Below are 23,145 nucleotides of genomic sequence, written 5' to 3' on the forward strand. Positions count from 1 at the left end.
TGGGAATCAAACTGAGGGCCTTGTGCACGCTAGGCTGAGCTACAACCCCAACCCCTAAGTCCTTTTCTAAAAGTAAAATTATTTCTTCTGCTTAGACTTTTCTGAGAAGATTGCTTCATATTTTTTTTTACCCTGGGGAAATGAAAATTAGGATTCTAGAGAATCCATTACCTCAGCATAATTGAGATAGGACCAAATATGACAACATAATTTAAAAAAAACTACATTTTAGAACTGAGACCTAGGTGATTCACATATTGAATCCACAGTCCAGGTGTCATGAAGTGGTCACAGCCCCTGGAGCACTGTGCTAGGATGATTCTGAGGGTGCATCTGGTCTCAGTAGCTCTGAGTACCATGATCGGTTGGTGGGCCCACATGTTATACATAGAGCGGTGAAGTGTTGCAGCACAGGGAGGCAGTGGCCAAGTCAGGACCAGAGCTTGAAACCGCTAGGCTTCTCTTACTATATTGGACTCATTGCCACTGAAGAGTTCATCATCTGGGAGTAATAAATCTGAATAAAGAAATGTCATCAGAATACCAGATCAACTTCCATGTTAGGAACCGAAATAGAGGATAGAGGAAATATTTTAAGGGCATCATGCCTCATTATTCAAGATGGTGGTATTGACTAAAAATCAAAAAGCCAACTGGAGTAGAGTATTTTGAGAATTGAAAGGTATTTGAAAGTATGTTCAATGTAACATTTTTTCTCACCCAGTGGGATGCATGTATAAGATCACCATAAGTACACACATATATATATGTATCTAAAAATATAAATAAGCATAAAATACAAATGTGTTTGTATCTAAGTCAGATGCAGATGTTTTATGCTTGAAATATGGATTTTGATTCTTGTGTGTTCCAAAGTTGATGAGGGAGCTGGTGCTAGGGCTGTTGTATTGGTTTGTTCTGCATATGATTGAGAATTAGCAGTCAGGAATTTCATGCCTCATGACATTCAGTGAGAAATCTTTTTACTGAATTCTTTTGCAAACTGGAAGTCTAAAGCTTAGAAAAGCATGAAGGCAGAATCATATAATTTTCTATTAGTTTCATAAATTGAACTGAACTTAATTTTTCAAACTCTGAACACATGGCTTGATTTATTTGCTGCTAAATATAATAAAAATTGCTTAAAGAAAAGCAAGACAAAATCCCAGTTGTTATTAATCACGGTTAAGACTCTAATAACATAACTTTCTTCCCTTACTGGATTTGGTTCCACAAAAACTGGAATGCTCACTGAAGCTTGATATCCATTTTATATGAAAATATGAAAAATAACCTATGAAATATTGGGTCTGTCATTCTAAGAGTATTACGTCAGTCCCTATCCATCTTCTAGAAAGTTATATTGAATTTTACAGTAGTGGTGTCTTTAGGTCTGTCATTTTCCCTTAGTGTCCTGCCAGCTTTAGAAAAATAAAGTCCCTAGGTGCTGGGGAAGATGAGAATTGGAGAAAAGAACGGGAAAGTGACAGAAGCTTGTCAGCAGGAGGGAAGGCTCTGAGGGATTTGACCTAATATTAGAAAAGTTATCTGTGCACAAGAAAAATACACAGATGGCTCATTGTACAGAAACTGGATGAGGATCAGGGGAGCATAATAGCTTGTTTTTTACAAGTTTCCAATGTGACAGCTAGAGTACTGTCGTAGGACTTAGGATTGTTTCCCAAAAACTTTCTAGCTGTCTTCACATTTATAATGTGTTTGTAAACAAGGTAAGCATCTTACCTTTTGCTGAAAGTATAAGGTGAGGGAAGGCATCAAAGGGGTAATAAAGAAATGTGTGAACCAAAGTGTTGAATAACAGAGTAGCATTAGATGTTTGGAATTAAACCTTGAAGGTTATTTAGAAACGATAAAAAAAAAAAAAAAAAAAATCAAGTCTGGTTAGTGGAGAAACTTTTCCATATAATATAGAAAGTGATTTTTATTTAGGTCAGAGTTCTTTTGATCTTTTTTGCTTTGGGGCTAGGCACCTTTATAACAGGGCAGCTGTTGGCATTTCACATTCTTGCTGCAGCCACCAGGGATCAGAACCAGATCTCATCTTGGAATTTGGAGTTTGTCTGTGATTGTTCTTAGGTCTTTAAAGTGGCTGCTTGCTCTCTGCCTTGTACCCATGGAAATGTGTGCTTCTCCTGTCTGCACCTTGGGCATGATTGTTACATAGCATGGACGGCTATATGATCTGCCTTCCAATTTTTATCTGGGATGAAGGTTGAACTGTATAAGATGCATGAATTTGGACCATGCCAGGAAAGCCAGAATGTATGATCACACTGGTTATAACATGAAATGTGTCCTTGAGGATATAAGATTGAGGACACAAAGTCCCTTTGTGTTTCTGACACTCTGTAATGATTGGCACATTATAGGTGCTCATGAGCATTTGTTGATTCAAGGAAGAAGGAATGAATGTGAAAGATTGATACTTTATGTACGTATAAAAAGTAGTTTTCCATTGTATTACAGCTGGTAATGCTGCTGCCATCAAGTATGAGGAGAAACCTCCAAAACCAGCATTTCAGAATGGCTCAGGATCCTTATATTTGAAGCCACTGGTACCCAGAGGTCATGTGCACTTGATAAAAACTCCTCCAAAAGGTATGGTCCTCATTACGGATAGAAGGAGGCTTAGACTTGTAAAGACCTTTACTCATAGGAAGTTAAAATGTGACAATTAGGTTTATGGTGTATTTAGCATTTTTAAAAAAGTCAGTTGAATAAGGAGATAAAATACATTTTACACCGAGGGAATTATTTTTGTTATGAGACTTAGTAGGTTCTGTAAATAAAACCTGTTATATAAAAATCAGCAGGCATAACAAGGGTATAAGGTGAAAAGTAGGAAAACTTAAATTATTGTAATACTCTAGAATGTGCCACAGAAAGGAGTAGAAATTTATGATTTGCTTTTCATCTGTGTCAGTGTTTCATGGTTATTAATTTCCTGTCTTTTTTCCAAGACCATGTTCTTTTTTCTCTGCTCTTTATCTCTGTCTTTCCTGTGTCACTCACTATAATTGCTGTGGCTGCTAAGAATAACTTTTCAGGTTTAAAAAACACGCCTGTGAATACTTCACACGTATATACTTCACATGCAATGTTTTCATGCAAGTTTCTCACAGTGGGTCTGACGTACATCAGAGTCTTCGTTGTTCTTAGTGAATTGAAACCTTGCTTTACTGAAAGAGTAATTGTAAATGAGAGAATCAACCCATAGAATGATACCTGTTTTTATATTAGAGAATCTGGGAAACAGAAACATGCAAAGAGTCTTTGTTCATTCTGTCAGCCACCAATTACCATTGCATTTCCTTCTAATTGTTTTCCTGTGCATATAAACATGGTTTTGTTTCTGTTTGAACAATATTGAGGTCATAGTGTATTCACTCTTCAGTATCTTGCTTTTTATTAATTAATAGTATATCGTGAGAGCTTCTTCACTTTTAATGGTGATGTACTTTCCAATTCTATGGCGGTCCAGTTAGTTTATATTGGATAGTATCTGACTTCTATTGTGGTGCACAATACATCTTTCAATATGAATCATTGCTCTTTGTTTCAGATTCTAATTACTTCTGAGGGATATTCTTGAAAGGATAATTACCGGATTTAGCTATATGAACCTCTTTGTTAGTATTACTAAGTTACTTTCTAAAAAGGAGTTACCTTCTCACAGCAGTATGAGAGTATCCATTTCTCAGTATTCTGAACAGTTGTGTGTGTGTGCATGTATCTATCTATATATGTATCTACATATACCCATATATATCCATATATGCATGTGCATGTGATTGTGTGGTAACTTAAAGGTGACTGACCTACTGACTGTTTAGGAACACTTTCTTCTTGTTACCTAACTGAAGAGAAAATATGTACAAGTGTTAGAACAAAGATTGAGTGTACCAGCAGGTTCTTATTTGTCCACCCTCTTAAATACATTTCTGAGGTGTCAAATGACCCTCTGTTGGGATAGCATCAGGATATAAAATTGTGGTTTTTATTCATTGATGATAAAGCCCCATAATCCACACAACAGTGACTGAAAATAAACATTGTCAAACTTTGACACTGAGGTAACTTTCAGAAAAGAACTTAGGGCTTCCCCTGATGACTCTATGGAGCAGGGAACTCCAGTATTATGAAGTGTCTCACAATTGAATTTGTAAGTTTTGTATCACAAAGGTTTGATTTGAAGGGAATCGATGCTTTCCATTTATAACAGCCACATATCTGAAGAGATCATCATCTCTGTAAATTTCCATTGATGGAATATGGCAGCTAGTTTTACTAGTAGTCAGCAGATGGTTATGTGCTAGAAACACTGTGGCAAGCAGACCCTTGCAGTTTTCTTGTAGTGCCTTACAGCTCCGTGCCTATTGTCACTCCTGGTTTATTTTATACTGTATCAGTTTGGAGAAAAAGCATTAGGTCTAATTTTCTTAACAGCTGAATAGAAATCGGCACTTCAAGAAGGCACACTAGTCTTTTGTAAAGTCTGGCCCCTTGACCCTGACAACAGTGGGAGATAGCGCTATGTGCTTAGAAAATGTGTGAATTCAGTACTATTTTTTAATTCTAATTTTTTTATAATCTGTGCATCCATTTACTTTTCATAATTAAGTACTTTTTTAAAAAAAAATTAGCTGTTCTTGATTTTAAGAAATAATGTGGCTTGTACCACTAAAACTGCCCATTTTAAAACTACAGTTTCATTTTGGATCATAGTTGGATATCATTTTATACTTAAAACTTGCTTGATAAAATGGTGATTTCATCTCAATGGTTTTTCCTACCTAGAACCTAAAATTTAGGTTAGTGGATTGTTTTTGTAAATAAAACACTTTATTTACAAAATAGTTTGATTTTTTTTTTTGTATGTGTATGGTATTTCCATTAAACATATGTGCATTTTTTTCATATATTTCTTTTATATTTTAGGTCCTTCAAGAAAAAACCTATTTACAGCTTTTAATGCAGGTGAGTGACCACTTTAAATATGGATGGAGAAAGAAATTTTTTGTAAAGTTGTGATGTCATTAAAAGTATTTAAATTTATTTAAAGCAGTTGCTCACTGGTTTGCCTATATATAGAATTTCAGACTTTGAGGTATAAATAACTGCTTATGATATGGACCTGAATATTTTTAATATTTGGGGAGCATGATTGACAAGACATCCAATATATTAAAGGACATTTTATAAAAGGTAATTTTCGTTTAAAAATGATTTTGTTAATATTGTTCATATGAAATAGAAAATATACTTTTTCTAAGATAAATGCAACTTTAAATTGAATCTTCTTAAATTGCTGAATGGTCTCCAGATCTGTTTTTTGTACCTTTTGTCAGCTCAGCAGCTTACATTTTTCTGTTCTCTTTTACAATTCTTTTGGACACACATCTCTCTCCAATGCAGTCTGTGACTTTAACCATTTGAACCACACAGAATTAAAAACTTTGTCTCTTGAAATCACAGATTTCACAAAATGGATTCACAGTAATTCCTGTTACACTCTAGGCATCTGACCAGGTCACCCATGTGCTATCTACAGTCTCTTACTTTACCTACAGTGGCTTCTAAGTCCCTTGCAGATTAGGACAGGAAATCAGGAGAGAGGTGCTGTTACAGCACCCTGACCATGGGTCAGTTCATTCATTGTCTGTGATAGTGTCAGGTCAGGCTGCAGTTGTGAACCCAAAACGAGCAAGGGTCTCGTCTTCAGGGAGTTGACTGGGTAATCAAAGAATTAGCAAATAAACATGAAGGACAACTGCAGTAAGTTCTAGGAAGGAAGGAAGGCTACATGCACCTGGGAGAGGTCTGGTTTGAAGGATGCGATTTAGTGAGGAAAATCCAGGCAAGAAGTATAAGTTTGTGAGATTCCTGTGTAAAAAAAAATAGGGCAGATGACAGTGCATAGGGAATAACTGGAATCTTTGAAGACACACCAAATGCACTCAGTTTAATAAGGCAGGGAAATGTAAGGAATGCTATGGAAATGGTTAACTTTTTGTAAATTCTTGAAGTTGGAGAAGACAGCCATGCAGAATGATTTAAATTCTAAAGGTTCTCAATAGCCAGAGTTTGAGTTTATATGGTTCTAATTTTAAAAAGCAAAAGAAATTGTTCTGCATACATTGAGGTTTTTATTTCCTTTTGTTTTAAATTTCTAGCACATCCTAACATTGAGAAGAAAAAGATAGCTTTGTTTATCTTGGAAAATCAGTTAACCATTATCAGAAAGCTGGATCATGTGTTAACTATGTATGTAACACATTTGAGAAACTTCCAGACTGTTTTCCAAAGAGACTGTACCTTTTTACATTTTCCACCAACAGTGTTACAAGGGGTTCAATTTTTCCACCTTTTGGCTAACACCTCCTTTTGTCTGTCTTTTTGGTTATAACTATCCTACTGGGTATGAAATGGTATCTCATGGTTTCAATATGCATTTTCCTGGGGACTAATAATGTTGAGCATCTTTTCATGTTCTTATTGGCCATCTGTGTATCTTCTTTGGAGAAGTGTCTATTGAAATCCTTCGTCCATTTTTTAAAAACTGGGTTATTTGTATTGTTGAATTATAGGAGTTCTTTATATATTGTGGTTCTTTATATACTGTGGTTATTAGGCCCTTGTCAAAGATATGGCTTGTAAATATTTTCTCCCACTTTATGGACTGTGTTTTCACTTTGTTGCTAGTGCCTTTTGAAGCACAAAAGTTTTTGACAAGGTCCAGTTTATCTGTTTTTTCTCTTTTGTTGTTTTTACTTCTGATTTTGTATCAGAACTACCACCTAATCCAAGATTTATGCTTTTTTTCTTCTAAGATTTTATTAACTCTTAAACTTAAGTGTTTGATCCATTTGAGGTGTTCTGTTTTTGTTTTTGTTTTAGTGCTGGGACTCAAACCCAGGGCCTCACACATAGTAAGCTATAAACTCTGAGTTCATTTTTTTTTAAAAATATGGTGTGAGGTAGGGGTTCCATTTTCATTGTTTTTCATGTGCACATGAATTGAAATTTTTTTTTTCCTCCATTAAAATGTCTTGGCACCTTTGTCTTAAATAATTGGCTATAAATATAAGGATTTATTTCTGGGCTCTAAATTATATTCCATGGATCCATTCCATCTATCTTTGCCAATACTACATTGTCTTGATTACTGTGATGTAATCAAGCTTTCGAAATCAGGAAGTGTGAGTTGTTCAACCTTGTCTTCTCTTTCAAGATTGTTTTAGCTCTTCTGGGTCCCTGGAATTTTCATATGAATTTTAGAATCAGCTTGTCAAGTTCTGTAAAGAAATCAGCTGGGATTTTGATAGGATTGCATTGAATCTGTAGATGAATTTGCAAACTATTACCATCTTAGCAATATTAAGAATTCTAATCCATGAATATAGGATGTCTTCCCACCCACTCATGTGATCTTGTATTTCTGAAATATTTTATAATTCTCAAAATATAAGTTTTGAACATGTCTTTTGTTAAGTATTATTTCTTGTGTGTGTGAGATTTTTGTGCTTTGGGTGCTTGTTGTTGATACCAGGCACAGTAAAGCGACTAGTTAAATTTATCTTATACACCTATTTTGTTCTATATTAAATATCAAACTTGAAGACAGTCTTCTCTATGATGTATGTTTATGACATGGTAAATAATAAGCCTCAATATATTCTTCCTTTACATAGAGAAAAGCTGTAGTATCAGGAATTTTCCCTTATTAGGTTGGAGGACAAACATTGTACCTTATTTCGGTGACAGAGTTTAAGCCAAATTTACTCCTGATTAAGTGAGGAAAGAAATGGAAAGTAAACTGTGGGCTTATTTGACAAAGTCTTTGACCTAGGAGTAGAAATGGAGAATGTGGCAGAGTTCTGGAACACCTGACTCAGATTAAGCACTAACATTTTAAATTTAATTTTAATTGGTGCTCTAATTGCGGTATCAACCTTTTAAGAGGCTGACATTGTCAATTAATCTAGATTGTGTTGTGCATCCATGTACTTTCTTAAAATCACAAACGTGACTATTTCAGGTTCCTCTACTTGATTGTTAGTAGTTGTAACTTTAGACTGACGTGGCATTATGAATCTAATGAGGCAAGGTCTCCAAGTGTCAGTTTTGGGAGGGACAACTTTGATGCTAAGAGGTGATGTCCCAGTAACTTTCAGTGGGTCATTAAGCCTCTTCAGTGGTAGTTTTCTTTTCCATATAACTGGAAGGGCTAATTGCTAAGGTTCTTTTTCCCTGCTATGATAGTCTTTGACTGCAGATCACCTTGACTTTCTTCATATTCTGCTGGCAAATCATTACATTTTAGATGATACAAAAACCATTATCCCTGAATAAAAACACTTTTCTCCAAATACTAAATTTTAAGTAATTATACTAAGCCTTTGAGATAATTTTATTTTTCTAAGCAGCAAATAGTGGCAAAGGTTATAGATGACCAACTTCATATTCTTTAATTTTAGTAAAATAATCTCCTTTAATTATAGCAATTTGCCAGATTCCAAAAAATTTCTAAAAAAAATCATGCAGAGAGAAATCATCCTTCAGTTTTTTTTAAAAAAATAGTTTTAGTTGTAGATGGACTCAGTATTCTTATTTTTATGCGGTGCTGAGGATTGAACCCAGTGCCTCACACTGAGCACTCTACCACTGAACCACAACCCCAGCCCACCCTTCAAGTTTTTTTATTGTGATTTTTAAATAAAATTCAGATAGCTTAATATCATTTCCGTCACTTAATACATAGTGATTACTTCCCCCCCGGAAATTGACCCCAGGAGTGCTTAATCACACAGCCACATCCCCAGCTCTTTTCTTGATTTTTATTTTGAAACAGGGTCTCACTAAGTTGCTTAGGGCCTCTCTAAATTACTGAGGCTGGCATCAAACTTGGGAACCTCCTGCCTCTGCCTGCTGAGCCTGTGGGAATACATGCCTGAGCACAGTGATCACTTTGAGTGATGATCACATTTAGCATATACAGTAACGTTTAACAACTGCTCTTGAGTATTTGGAGTGCTTCTATATCACATTCATAATGATTCTGCGATGAACATCTTTACAATTGGTGCTTTCAAAGTTTGGGGAAGTTTCTTGTGATCAATTCTTAAAAGTAGTATCAGTAAACATAAACATATATTAGTCACTTAACTTAAATAACAACGTTGTTTTCCGGACACTTCGTATCAGTTTGTGCCATGATTGACAGTGTGAGAGTGCTGGCTTTACCATCTCCTGGTCAACACTGGATGATATTAAAAATTTTTTTTGACTAATACATGAAAATGTTACGTAATTATTTTCGTTTAGTACTTAATCAATTATTTTTGAAGGAATTCCCTTCTCCCATAAGACTGTGAAGGAGAGCAGGAGGAGAGTGAACTTGCAAGGCACTGGATACTGGTGTAAATCTTGGGCCTGACACTTTCTATTTGCATCCTGACCTTGGGGTAGTTGCTAAGCCTCTCCAGGTCTCAGGTTTCTCCCTTCACAGTATGAGGATATTTAGGGAGTAATTTCAGTTTGGGAATAACTCTGACACGGTAGGATTTTTGTATGTGAGGTCCTCAAACAGCGTGGCTCCTCCTGCTGCTAGGCATTGTGATGACCATGCTCTCCGTGGCTCTTACACTTCTAGTGGTTTATTTTTATAGTTCTTTTCCAGGAAGCTGAGTTATTTTGAATCCATAAAGCAAGCAGGAAAGAGCACTTAAAGTCAAGAGGCATTCTCCTGGGGTCTAGCTGTTGTAATTTATTTAAAGGTTGTGATGCAATAAGATTCTGGCCAACATTGACTCTAAATAAACTTGGCTTGCTGTTTACAAGGAAGATGTCGTACATACTATGATAGTGAACTATTATTACCTTGGTCCTGCCACACAGGGAAACTGTCTGGGACACCAGAGGCATCAGAGTTGTTTCTCCTGCTCCCTGATTGTTTTGCACAAGAGCATCAGTCTCAGGTGCCAGGGTGTCTGCTCTGGAAAGTATAAATGCACTGTTCTTCCATAGGCATTTAGTAAAGGTAGTACACAGCAGGGTGGCTTTTTGTAGCTCCTTTTCTCAAGTATTGGGAAGCAGTTGAAAATTGCAACCCTGCTCTGGTGATGCTAACGTTGCCAGAGTATCCTCTGGTGAGTGCAGAGATGAGACTCACTCTCCCTGTTGCCATAGGGTTATCAACACTTGCTTCTCATACTTAAAAGGCAGATGCTATTTAGATACGTGATAAATTTGGGGTTTTGAATTAGGGAGGAGGTGGGGAATGGATCATCTAGTAAATCTTGTTGAGACCATAACTGCCTTTTTAGAAGGAGCTAGATCTCTTCTTCACCCATATTCCAGATGGGATTAGTTTTAAACACAAAAATTAAAATAACAAAAGCACTAAGAATGTAGACTTGCGTAGAAAAGGCCTTTCTGAGAACTCTGGTATAATAGAAGGTATTAGTAAATGTAGCTCTTTTAACTTTCTCCTCTATTAAAATGATTGTAGATAGTACTAATATGCAAAGAACAAACTGAGGCATCAGCACCATATTGACTCCATGTGTAACTCTTTGAAATCAGCAAGATGAAGACAACTCCACAATAAACACTAAATAGGCATACTACCCAAAGAGACCTAGAGTCCTTACAATCCCTATCAAAATCCTGATGATGTTTTTACGGAGACAGAAAAAAATAACCCTAAAATGCATGCAGAACCATACAGGACCAAAATGGCAGGAACATTTATGATGCCACAAGCTGGAAGCATCATAATTCCAGATTTCAAAATGTCTTACAAAGCCACAGTAATTAAAACAGTATGGTATTGGCATAGAGTTAGGCATAGAGTCCAGTGGACCATAATAGCCAGAAATAAATCTGGGCATGTACGGTCAACTGATGTTTGACAAGCATGCCAAGAATAGACAGTGGGGAAATGATAGTCTCTGCGACAAATGGGGCTGGGAAAATGATATCCACACACAAGAGGACAGAAGTAAACCCTCATCTCACACCATGCACAAAAACAACTCAAAATGGATTAAAGGCTTAAACGTAAGTCTTGAAACTGTGAAGCCTTCCTGTGAAAATGTAGGAGGGGAAAGCTCATGACACTGGTCTTGGTAATGGTGTCCTGGTAGGACACCACAATCACAGGCACGGAAAGCTAAATTAGACAAGTGGGACTACACCACTAAGACACTTCACAGACCAGAGGGAACAGTAGCATGAAAGGCAGAGTGGGAGAAAGTATTTGTGAAGCATGGATGTGATAAGGGGGCGTTTATCACAACAGTACCAGGATCTGGAGTCACCCTCAAACATTCATTGCAGCATTACTCAAGGTAGCCAGGGTGTGGAGCAACCTAAATGCCATCATGGATGAGGACAAAGAAAATGGGTTCGTGTGGAGTGGAATAGTCAGCTTTCAAAAGAGAAGGAAATCTGGCCATGGAACAGTGTGGATGAACCTCAAGGAAATTATGCTGAGGGGAAATAAGCCAGTCACAGGGCAAGTGCATGATTCCACTTACACAGGGTACTTAAAATAGTTAAATCACCGAAGCATAATGCAGCACAGCAGTCCTGGGTTCTGGCAGGTGGTTGCCAGAAAATGGGAAGTTGCTGTTCAAAGGGTATAGAGTTCCATTGTGCAAGTGGAAAAAGAGCTAGAGATCCATGGAACAACATGGTGCCTGTAGTTAACCATATTGTATGGTACACTTAAAAATTTATTAAGCCAGGTGCAGTGGTGCACACCTATAATCCCAGTAGCTCGGGAGGCTGAGGCAGGAGGATCTCAAGTTCAAAGCCAGCCTCAGCAACTTAGCAAGGCCCTAAGCAACCTAACGAGACCCTGTCTCAGGGGTTAAGCACCCCTGGCTTCAACCCTGGTACAAAAAAAAAAAAAAAAAAAAAAAAAGTTGAAAGGTAGATTTCATGTTAAATGTTCTTACAACAACAACAATAATAATAGAAAGACAAAAAGGCAAAATGAGTGGAAAAAAAAAGAAATATGTAGGACTAAGGAGCGTGAAAGAAGTTTACCTACTGAATGAAAGTAATGAATAGGTGATCCTACGTACTGCTGATTGAGTAACAATTACAGTAGTTGTGGTATATAGCCAAAGCCTTTTACCCAGCAATGTCACTATCAGAGAATGATTCTAGGATCATCAAGGCTGCTGGCTTGCATGGCAGCTTGTGCCCTCTAGTTGGTTGTGGGGGCAGTTGGATTTGCTGCTGCTCGCATGATGGCTTGAGTCTGGACTATGCCACAACCTCTTAAGAGACATGGGTCTTCAGGTCCTCTTTAGTGCCAGAGTCACTAAAGCTGACCTTGGGCAGCTTGAAGGTAGTAGAAGAACAGAACCTCTGGATGGACTCTTCCTGGGAAGTTTTGCTAACTTACAGCACCTGGACAGTGTTCCTCATTAATAAGTCATTTCACTGTGGTGGCAGACTCAGCTCTGAATTATGAATAGAAAAACATCTGGATTCCAGACTGTCAATGGCTTCAAGACAACCAGAAGTACCTAGAGGACCTCTAAGGCAAGAAAGACGTCCCTGCCTATTGGGATGTGCCTCTGGGCATTCAGCTATGACGATGCCCTTGAGGACCCTGCACCCATGACTCCTCCTCCAGCAGACATGGGCAGCCTTCCCTGGAAGCCAGTGACTCCAGGATGCAAGTATCAGCACCTTGCCAAGGAGGAGGAAGGAGAGGCCAGTGTGTGCCCTGTTGCCATGACCCTGTCAAGGGTCACTGACAGTATGGACAAGGTCCCAGTGGTGAAGGCCAAAGCTACCCATGTCATCATGAATTCTCTGATGACAAAACGGACACAGGAGAGCATTCAGCATTCTGAGCATCAGGCAGGACTGAGAGATCCTGGCCATACACCTCACAAGGGCCTTACCACCGAGGAAACCAAGTACCTCCGAGTAGCAGAAGCAGTCCATAAACTAACGCTGCAGAGCGGAGAGAGAACAAAGGAGGAGAAGCAGCCTGTATCAGCCCAGTCTACTGCAAGCAGCACCCCTCACTTTTCCCCTGAGCAGAGGCCCAGAGGCTGGTTTTCTTCTTGTTCCTCTACAGCCTTACCTGGTCCAAATCCTAGCACCATGGATCCTGGAAGTGGGGATGAGAACAAACTCATCAGATAAATGGTTCGAGACCCCTTCAGAAGTCTGATTCTGGAGGTTTTGCCATCCAGGCCTGCAAAGGCACCCAGAAACCCTCTCCCATGGAGCTGATCTGTACCCAGGCCACCCGAATGGCTGAAGATCCAGCAACCTTCAGACCACCCAACATGGATGTCCCAGCCATAGAAGAGAACAAACAACTTCTGCAAACCCAAAATCTCAAACCGCATGACTTGAGTGTGCTCACACCCACTGGCTTCTAGAGTGCTTTTTATCCAGGGACTCAGGATAGAGGGTTTCTTGTCCATTATTACCCTTTTACCTTGGCTCTGACATAGGAATGTTATTTAACAAATAAACAAACAAAACCTGAGGCCAGAGGTGGAGGCATAATTCTAAGAAACATCAGTGCAAAGCTTGTCCTTGTGTGGAAGAAATTGTTTTGTAGTGTTTGAGTCAGACTAAAAAAATCTCAGTAGTGATGTTTGAGGAACTTCATTACCTTTTCTTTTATCATTTACCCCAGACTAGGACTTTGATCATTGCTTACTAAGTAAATGTTTATGCTAGTCCAAAACCTAGGCTTCTTTTCACCAACATCAGCATAAGTATCAACATCATGGTGTACAGGTGTCTGCTGACAAGTTGGGGCAACTTTGGGCTTTTTGATGCTGCTGTTGCTCTGCTCTAGCCTTGTTAGGTAGCGGGGGACCTAATACCTGTTTAAGTCTGGGTATAGTTCACAGCCAGACTTGGCAGGAACCCCCTCTTTTCTAGGCTAACACTGGTCTCCTTGCTTTTTGGTCAGTCTAATGGATTGCTTTGTCCTGTAACCAGTTCTTCATGCTTCTTGGCACCTCTTGGGCCACTGCTGCTGAAGGGATGCTTCTCATTTTCATATCACAGAACAGATGCTAGTCTGGTCTATCTTTTCTTGCACTTTAAAGTGAGATTAGTTTAATTCCAATTTGGTTGACTTCCTAAAAGGAGAAAATTAAGTCTATTTTTTTTCTTTTGTGCTGGGGATTGAACCCAGGGCCTGCATATTCCAGGCAAATGCTATACCCCCCTGCCCTGGGATGTTAAACTTTTTTAGAGTAAAGAAGATGGTAAGTACAGTTAAATTATACACTCGAAGCTCATGGGAAATTAATGTCAATTATTTCAGTTTCTTTGCCTGGGTCAGGGCTTAACTTTTTTGGAGGGGAAGTGGAAGTATTCAAAATAAGAAAAGCATTTTTCACTAAAATGAACCTCATACCTGTATGCAACACATATCTTAGAAACTGCATTTTTATTTCTCCTCACTGTGTACATTTGCCTTGAACACTGTCTCAGATACTTGCTGTTTTGGTTAGGATTTTTGTTTACATAAGGAGCTGACTTTCTCATAAAGAAGTCCTGAAGTCTAAAATTGTCAGAACAACTCATTTATTTGTGTCTTCTGTTATGATCTTTTGTTTGGACAGTAAAATTCCTTACTACTTTCTCAAAAAATAAAAAAATGGGGAGTTGGGATTGATTTACTTATTACTTTTCAAAATTGCTTAAAATGAGGGAAAATTAGAAATAACCTGAATGTCTTTACAGCTGTTTAAATTATATTCATTGACATTTTAAGAACATTTTGAAGCCATCAAATTAACAATGTAGGAGGTTATTTAATCCTTTGAAGAGATAACTATTAAATTTTAAGTTTAATAAGTTTACTAAGCAGTTGCAGAATGGTCTGATGGTCTGATACCCAGGTAATTTAAATTTTATTTTTAAAAATTAAATTTTAAGAAAATGAACATGAGGGTTTTTTTTTTTTTAAGAAATGTTACACACAAAATAAAATCATTATTTTTTTTAAAATTAAGCTCTTATTTGGGTAACCAAAGTAAAGGAAATTACATTGTTCTTGAATATCTTAAAATCTTATAGGTGGGTGGCTTGAATTTTTTTATTGTTTTGTGTGAATATTTGAAACAATTACAGTACAATATATCTTCCTACTAAAGAAGAGGACATTATGGAAAAATTGGGCCTTGAGTTGAGCATTCCACAACTGAAATAAAGAATCGTAGAGAGTATTGGAATTTGTGCTATGAGTTAGGGAAGTAAGGTGATAAATGTTACAACTGATGCTTTATTAGGTTAAGAAGATTAACTGGACAGGGGCTGGAGTCTGAACTAGGTGGCTGATTCTTTACCATCATTGGCAACAATCCAGTCCTAGTTGGAATGCATTTCCTGGCATCTAAAGCTCCTGAGCAACATATATTAGAATCATGAGATCATTATTTTCTAAATTGCCAATTTAAAACAAAACAAACAAAATGGATACACATTTCTACAGTACAATTTAATAAAATCTTAATTTTTAAAAAAAACTTAAGATGTTCTAATTAGTTACACATGACAGTAGAATACATTTAGACACATTGTGTAATACAATTTTGATTTACAATACTCATGATCTTCTGTTTAAGCTTTCTGCAGACTTTATACAATTTTTATTGTTTTTTTAATCTGTCACTAATAGAAATTCCATTTATTTTGTAGGCTTTCTGCAAAACTATTCTAATGTTTAAATTTTTTTCCTGCATCTGATGTCCCTGTTTAAAAAGAAAAGGAAAATACCAAAATGTATAACAAAGAAAAATCAGAATTTCCTGAAGCATTGCTGATGTTTTTATATATTTGCTTCAATATCTACCATTCTTATTTCTGTTTAAAGTTGAGATCCTACATTGAAATCATGGGATTATTTTTCCACTTAACATCCTAACTCATACTTTAAATCATAAAAACTGCAAACTATTCCATCTTAGCTACCAAATTTTCTTGATTTTTTTCCCCCCTACTACTGCCCTTGGTGAGCTTTACCATTACCTAAATCAGATTAGGACTTTGTAAACCAACAAAGCCTGACACTTTATTATCTTAGGTATTTCTTCCATTTTAAATATAATTTCAGAAATAATAGATAGTGTAGAAGTGGAACTGACCGATTAGTCAAAGAACTTTTTTGAACAAATTTTTGAAATATTTTACTCCCCCCACAGAAGTATGTGTGTGTGTTGATACATGTGTGCGTGTATGTATGTATGTATTTAGAAAACAATATAGTATGTGTGTATATATGTATGTAAGTGCAGGTATGTATTTTAAAAATGGTTGAAACTTTAAAATATCTCAGTTACTTAAGTGAGCGAGGACTGCAGGGTGTGCAGAGTGCGTGGAGCCCCGTGGGCTGATGGCATCCCCTGGCACCACTGATCATGGAGAGCACAGCAGCCCGGTTGCTGTGGCTCACTTGTGCTCGATGGCCACCAGGTGGCAGACTGTGTTTGGGAAAGGATGGAAACTCAGTTCTTGGTTTCTACCTAGTATGCTTTTCTACTTTGGTACAAATAAGAACGACTTTTGAATTTTCCTTCTCAGGGGCATTATTTGTATCTATCCTTGCACTTTGTTGCTCTGATGTTTTAAAAAGATCATTAATAACACTATTTTAAAGTATGCACGATAGTTCAAGTAAAAATTTGAAAGAATTGCCCAATTGGTGACTAAATTGCTAGTTTCTTTTTTGGGGTAGTCTAGGCTAAAGGCAGGGATAATTTAGAGTTTACTAACAAACAACAAAGCCTCACCACCCCTCAAAAATGCAGAAAGAACCATTTCCAACTACATGGACCGTGACATATCTATTTTTAACAATATCAATATTTAACTTGATTATTCTATTTATAATTCTGGTGCTGATTGAGGTTGGCTTTTACAAAGTTTTGAGAGGTATAGGGAGAGAATCATGGTATGAATTCATTTATTTGTTTGTTTCGGTACTGGGATTGAATCCAGGGGTGCTTAACCACTGAGCCACATTCCCCAGACCTTTTTTATATTTGATTTAGAGACAGGGTCTTACTGAGTCTCTTAGGGCCTCGATAAGTTGCTTTGAACTCACAATTCTCCTGCCTCAGCCTCCCAAGCTTCTGGGATTACAGGCATGGGCCACTGTGCCCGGCGTGGTGTTTTTAATATTCAGAATCAGGGAAAAAGTATTTGGATTTTTAAAAATAAAATGATAGACAACACCCAAAAAGTCCGTTTTCTTCACCTTCATTCTTTGATTATTTGTGCTTCAGTTGACACAGATGCAACGTGCATCCGAACACGTTGTCTCTGTTTCTCAGTGCCCCGGGGCAAGTTAGTGGGTCTGTCTCTCTTGTTGACGACTTCTGACCTGATGGGTGTGGAGTGTTGAGTGAAGAAGGCAGAGGAATTATTCAGATGTTCCTTTCCTGCCTGTATTCTTCCCTCTGCACACCCTAGATGTGCTATAGAATTTCTAAAAGAATAACTGCTTCCTGTCTATTTTAACAGCATGTAGTAGGGTCTTTTCTGGTTACCAGTTTCTCCATTTCTTTGAGTCTTAATTGTTTAGGAAATCTTGGAAACGGCCATCAATCATTTTTTTATACATTGCTTTTTTTTGAAATTAAAAATAACATTGAGTTCAGGCTACACTTGGTTTAATACAATTAACTTTATTTAAGTGAGTACATTAATCCATACCTTTACCTTTCAACTTCTTTTGTTTTTTAACCATCATATTTTAATGCACTTTTTAACCAACCACTCTGCTAAAATAGAAATTAATAGGTACCAGTAAAACTGTTCCCTGCCTACATTCCTAGTCTCAAAAGATCACTGTAAGAGATCACCTCATGCTGCCTTTCCCCACCTGGGGCTCACACATGCTAAGCAAGTGCTCTACCACTGAGCTACGTCCTCAGCCCCACCTTGATAGTCTACCAGTGTAATAAGTATACCATGTAACACTGCCTATCTGGTTGACTGTTTCTCTGGACTATTATGTCACACCTGGTAGAGAAATTGCATTAGCCTTATATTCATTCTTAGTGAAGTCCTGAGCACATGAGAATTAAAGTTGGACTTAAATCTTTGGTCACTGTCATTAACAGAATAGAAATTTTATTAAAGATGGAAAACATTTGTTGCCTGAAGGTTTTGGCTTTTTTCTTTATCAGATTCATAGGTAAAATATGGGGAGGGGAGGTATGCCCAGTCTAATGTTATTAGTATGAATAGTCCTCATTTTAAAATATTGCATCAGGATACAGACTAATCATTTTTTTTCCTAATTACTAAATAAACATGAGGCACAGGAGGTAGTTAATTTCCCTCACTGTTCCAAGTAGTTGGAGGACCTGCGACAGCATTGGCTGTTACATAAAGCTCCTAAGACCACCCACTTTCTCCTCCCCTTTCCCATCCGATGAGAACCACAAGCCACCCCAGGCACAGTGTGATGTAACTCGGTGACTGCTGGCCTTTGGATTTGCTAAGAGGAGATTTTACTCAGAGGAAGAGCATTGTTTTGACAACATCTGGGAGTGAAAACGGAAGCCAGAAACCCTTGGATAGCGCTTTTTTTTTTTTCTTTTCTTTTTTTTAACTTTTCTGAGTCTCTGGTGGAATGACATTAGCTATGTAGGCATGTTTTCTCTGCTGTGCCTTTTGGCCCCGAAGAGTACTGAATTTAAAAAGACAGCATGTGATAGCCCACGGAAGCAGCTTCTTCTGTGAAACCCTTCCACCTGCTCTGAAGACATGTTGTTGTCACCCAAATTCTCCTTATCCACCATCCACGTCCGGCTGACTGCCAAAGGACTGCTTCGAAATCTGCGACTCCCTTCAGGGTTTAGGAAGAGCACTGTTATTTTCCATACAGGTTAGTCTTGCCTAGATCTCTGCTGAGTGTTGCATGGGGGGACATCTTGATTAACTTGCAGATGTTTATCAGAGATTTCTAAGGAGACAGATAATTGGGGAAATAAAGCTCTCTTTAATGAGAGAAGTCAGCTTAATTGGTGAAAATAAGCAGTTTTCTCTGGGTGATGTACTTTGTTTGCTAGTGGATGTGTGCCGTTTGTGTTCATGGGATGCAGAATCGTTGCCTTGGTGCTCCCTGGCCCTTTGCCACCAACCAAATTTGTAAAAATCAGTACCGATTAAATTGCATTTGACTTCAGATGTTTGTGGAAATGGGACACAAGTAAATTAAAAAGACCATTTCTCTTCCTATTACAAAGGGAGATAAGAGGACTTTTGTAGGTCTTCATTTATGTTGTTTATCACTGAGATTGATAAGTTATTTTAATATCCTGAAGGATTTCTGTGTTCGAAACACTTAGGAAATAAAACGCCTTGATGTTTTTGTGCAGAGCTAACAAGCAAATCACAAATTTACTTTTCCATTCTTGTTAAGTAAAAAGGGTTTGCAATCATAGAATACTGCCCCTGGTGTTTATGTTCTCATCTGATATTTCCTTTTCTGTGCCTAAGATGGAAATAAACCCGGTGTGTATTTTCGGCATATGCGAACCTGCCGGCTCACTGGCAGGGGATTCAGTTGCCTCCTGCTGCTGCCTCTTGTGCTAGATGATAATTACAGCTTTGGTCAGTTGAGTTGCTCTCGGCTGTGAAGACCAGGGTGCTGTTCTTGTTTTGAGCTGGCTGGTGTTGACTTTGATAGGACCCCTCTGCCTGCCAGTGTCTTGTTTTCCATTTGGCTCTCTCCCTGGTGATTGTTTTCAGCTGACTGTTTTCCCAGAGGCATCTGCCTTCTCTGTGGGATAATTCTCACCCTTTCCAACACCTCTCTCTCAGGTTTCATAACTCCCCTTGCCCTGTCATTTGCCTTTGGCAGCATTTCCCTCTGGGTCTGAGCTGAGGGCCAGAGGTAAATGAGGTAAGCTGCAAGGGACACAGTGGCAGCCCGGGTACCTCTCTCACCCCTTCAGCCTTAAACATGAAAAGGTGGGGGGACTGGGAGTGTAGCTCAGGGGTAGTTGAGGTCCTGGGTTCAATCCTTATTGTCCCTCAGAAATAAACATTGAAATGGGTTTAAAAATTTATAAACGGATGCTCTCTATTTGTGATAATTTATCTAAGATAGTGCCAGATAGCTTTTAATTTTAACAAGTTTTTAAATATTATAATCTATGTCCCAGGTTGAAAAAGAGAAACAGTCCCAAAGGCTCTGGGGTCCTGAGTGGGCCTCTGTCTAACCCAGGCTCCTTGCCCTCTCCACAGAGCATCCACCCTGGTAGTTTCTTGGGTATTCTTCTTCTAACTTTCTAATCATATAATCATATGCAAACATATATAGGACTTTTGTGGGGTTTGTTTGTTTTGTTATACAGAACTGGAAGCATAGTATATATTCTTTATTATTATTATTATTTTTTTTTTCCTCCCAGTGCTGGGGATTGCTGCCAGGACCTCAGGTAGGTTAGGCAAGTACTCCTACCACTGAGTCACACTCCAGCCCCCTATAGGATATTTTTAAGATTACTATGTCTTAGAATTTCATGTTAACACATGTTCATGTGCCTCATTGTTTTTTGATAGTCCCATAAAGCCATTATTGGCTGAGCCACAATTTATTTAACCAGCTATTAGTTGACATTTTTAGGTGGTTTGTGGTACTTTTGTGAAGCAAATGGCTTTCCAAGAAAACTGGAATGAAAGACACAAGGTTTTAATACCTGAGTTTAGTTAATATTGATTTTTAGATACATTTTATTTTCCAAATTTATGTAAAAACATCTTTAAAAATTTATTTGCTTGTAGTCATGACTTTTAGAATGCATTTAGCAGTGATCTAGTATACCTTTTTTTACACCAGGAAGTCCAAGGCCCAGAGAAGCGAATTAACTTGGCCAAGGATACATAGAAAGTGGCAGAAATGGGTCTAAAACCTGGGAGCTCTGTTCAGAATGTTTGACTTTCAGATTTTTCTGACTTTGTTGTTGTCATTCTGTTAGAACCATGGAAAGGAAGTGACAGACTTTTTTTTTTTTTAAATATGGAAAGAGGAAACATTTTAAAATTATGTAAAAATTGTATTTCTACTTAACCCCCATAATATGGCTAATACATATTATGTCATTTTAAGGTTGCAGAAATCTCCCCAGATATGTATATTAAAGCCATTGCATTTATTCTTCAATGATCTGAAGGCAGTAATTTGTTTGTATTCTTAGTAAAGGAAGAGGTATTGGTTGCCTTAGTTACAGTGGTGTTGACCTGGATTCCAAGAGTCCTGGGTCAGAGCCTTGGTTCTACTAGTAACTAAGTGAATGGCCTCAATCACCTAACCCACAGGGCTACAAAATAAGGGACTCGAATAAGATGTTTCTAAGTTCCCCTTAGCTTCAGATTCTATGCATTTCCTGCCTGTAGATTTAAAAACCCTGGCTGTATCACTATACCTGAAAGTTAATTTTTGTAGTTACCTCCCAAATCTAGCTAATATTCTGGGCTCACCTATTTAGTTCATGACACCACGTTTCTCCCTTATCTGGTTATCAAACTTTAGTCCTCTTTGAATTATTATCCACCCTCATTTATCCACAACCAATTGATTACAAGAATAAGACTTCATCCTTTGATACCTCTTATTTGTTTTTACCACACTGGTACTACCTTGGTTCGGGCATTATTAGATTCAAGTATTTGAAATTGCTCTTCTTATTAATTAAAAAAAAAAAAAAAAGTGGCAACTTATTGACAACTTCCTGTCATCCAAACTAATGTGACTGGGGCTATTGGAAGTTTTTTTTGTTGTTGTTGTTGTTCTGTGCCACGAGCCCTCCCTCAGCTTGTACACTGTCTTTTCACACTGCAGGACTAAAATCATTCCATTTCATACATATCTGTTAGATATGTACTATGTGCCAGGCACAAGACCAGGTGCTGAAAGTGCAGCCAGGACCAAGTTCTGCACAACCCTGCCTCCACCCAGCCACAGTTCAACAGGAGTCAGACTTAGCTTGTGGGGTAATCATGGTAGGGTGTGGACCAGGCTTGCAGGCAGCTTTCAGCAGGTGGAGCTACCTTCCTTTAAGGTTGGGCCCTCAGGAATTAGCTGAGAAATAAAAAGTGTCCCAGACAGAGGAAATAGTTCATGACAGCCAGGAGGTGAGGGAGAGGGTGCCTTTTTCAAGGAGGGAAAAAAAAAAAAAAAAGGAATCGTAGTATTTTCTGAGCAGAGAATGTGGTAAGAAAGAGGAGGTGGCGATGACCGACACCTAGTCAGATCATGGGCCCGTTGTTTTTGGGTGACACCCATTGATAAAGTGTGTTGTTGGATCCAGGTTAAATAGGGGTGAAGAAGAGAAACAATTCTTTAGGAGTCTCCTGTGATGTTGAAGCATGTCAAGGCAGGAACGAAGATGTCAGGAGCAGGGAGTAATCGTCTAAGAAGTGCAGAAGAGATTTCACTGACTCGTCAGAGTGGTGGCATGGTCTCTTGCCAGAGCATTAAGTTCAGTGTATTTCAGAATTTTACCCAGCCTGTTAGTTCCAATCTTATAATGAAGGAGTATGGGGGAGAGAATTTTCTAAGTGGAAATGCTCACCACCACTTAGACTTCAGTTTTTCTTTGAAGCTGGAAATAGTTGTATTCATTATTATTTTGAGTAGTATCATTTGAACCTAAGAGTTAATGTTCTTTGACTTAAGTGAAGTCAATTTACTGCACAAAGGAAAAAAAAATTCTTTTTGATGAGCTAATGAGATTAAAAGTGGTGGCAGGATCAGAAAGGAGTGGTGGATGCATGCATATATTGAAGGGCAGAAGTGTTATTAGAACAAAATATTTTCATGTACTTAAAGCAATACTAAAGAGAGCGATTTTGACTGTATATTAGTGAGGATCAGGCAGAATGTGAATAAGTTGTTCAGTTAGGATGAACTTCCTCAAATTATATTCTTATACTTGGTATTCACTGTCAAAACTGTCAAGTAGGACTGCTTTTAAGCTGGAAAAAAAAAAAAAAAAAAAACAGCTTAACTAAAAAGTAGCTTATTTGTCTCACCTAAGAAAAAGGAGTCATGTTCGGTAGAGCACTAATGTCAGGGTCAGCATCTCTGCTTTCCTCTTAGCCCTTTCC

General features: G+C 37.9%; 1 protein-coding gene and 1 pseudogene across 2 annotated transcripts in view; both read left to right on the forward strand.

Annotated features, from left to right (window-relative positions):
* The window catches only part of MTUS1 (microtubule associated scaffold protein 1), a 150,092-nt gene that overhangs the window by 84,767 nt on the left and 42,180 nt on the right, over nucleotides 1-23,145 (forward strand). The window contains 2 exon segments of the mRNA XM_079142739.1: nucleotides 2,488-2,619; nucleotides 4,960-4,998. Of these exon segments, the coding sequence (XP_078998865.1) occupies nucleotides 2,488-2,619; nucleotides 4,960-4,998 (171 nt within the window).
* LOC306662721 (putative monooxygenase p33MONOX) lies at nucleotides 7,487-18,731 on the forward strand (annotated as a pseudogene). The gene has a single exon. The product of its transcript is annotated as a putative monooxygenase p33MONOX (transcript).

The sequence above is a fragment of the Sciurus vulgaris genome, assembly GCF_902686455.1.
Source record: "Sciurus vulgaris genome assembly, chromosome: 5".
Lineage (NCBI taxonomy): Eukaryota > Metazoa > Chordata > Mammalia > Rodentia > Sciuridae > Sciurus > Sciurus vulgaris.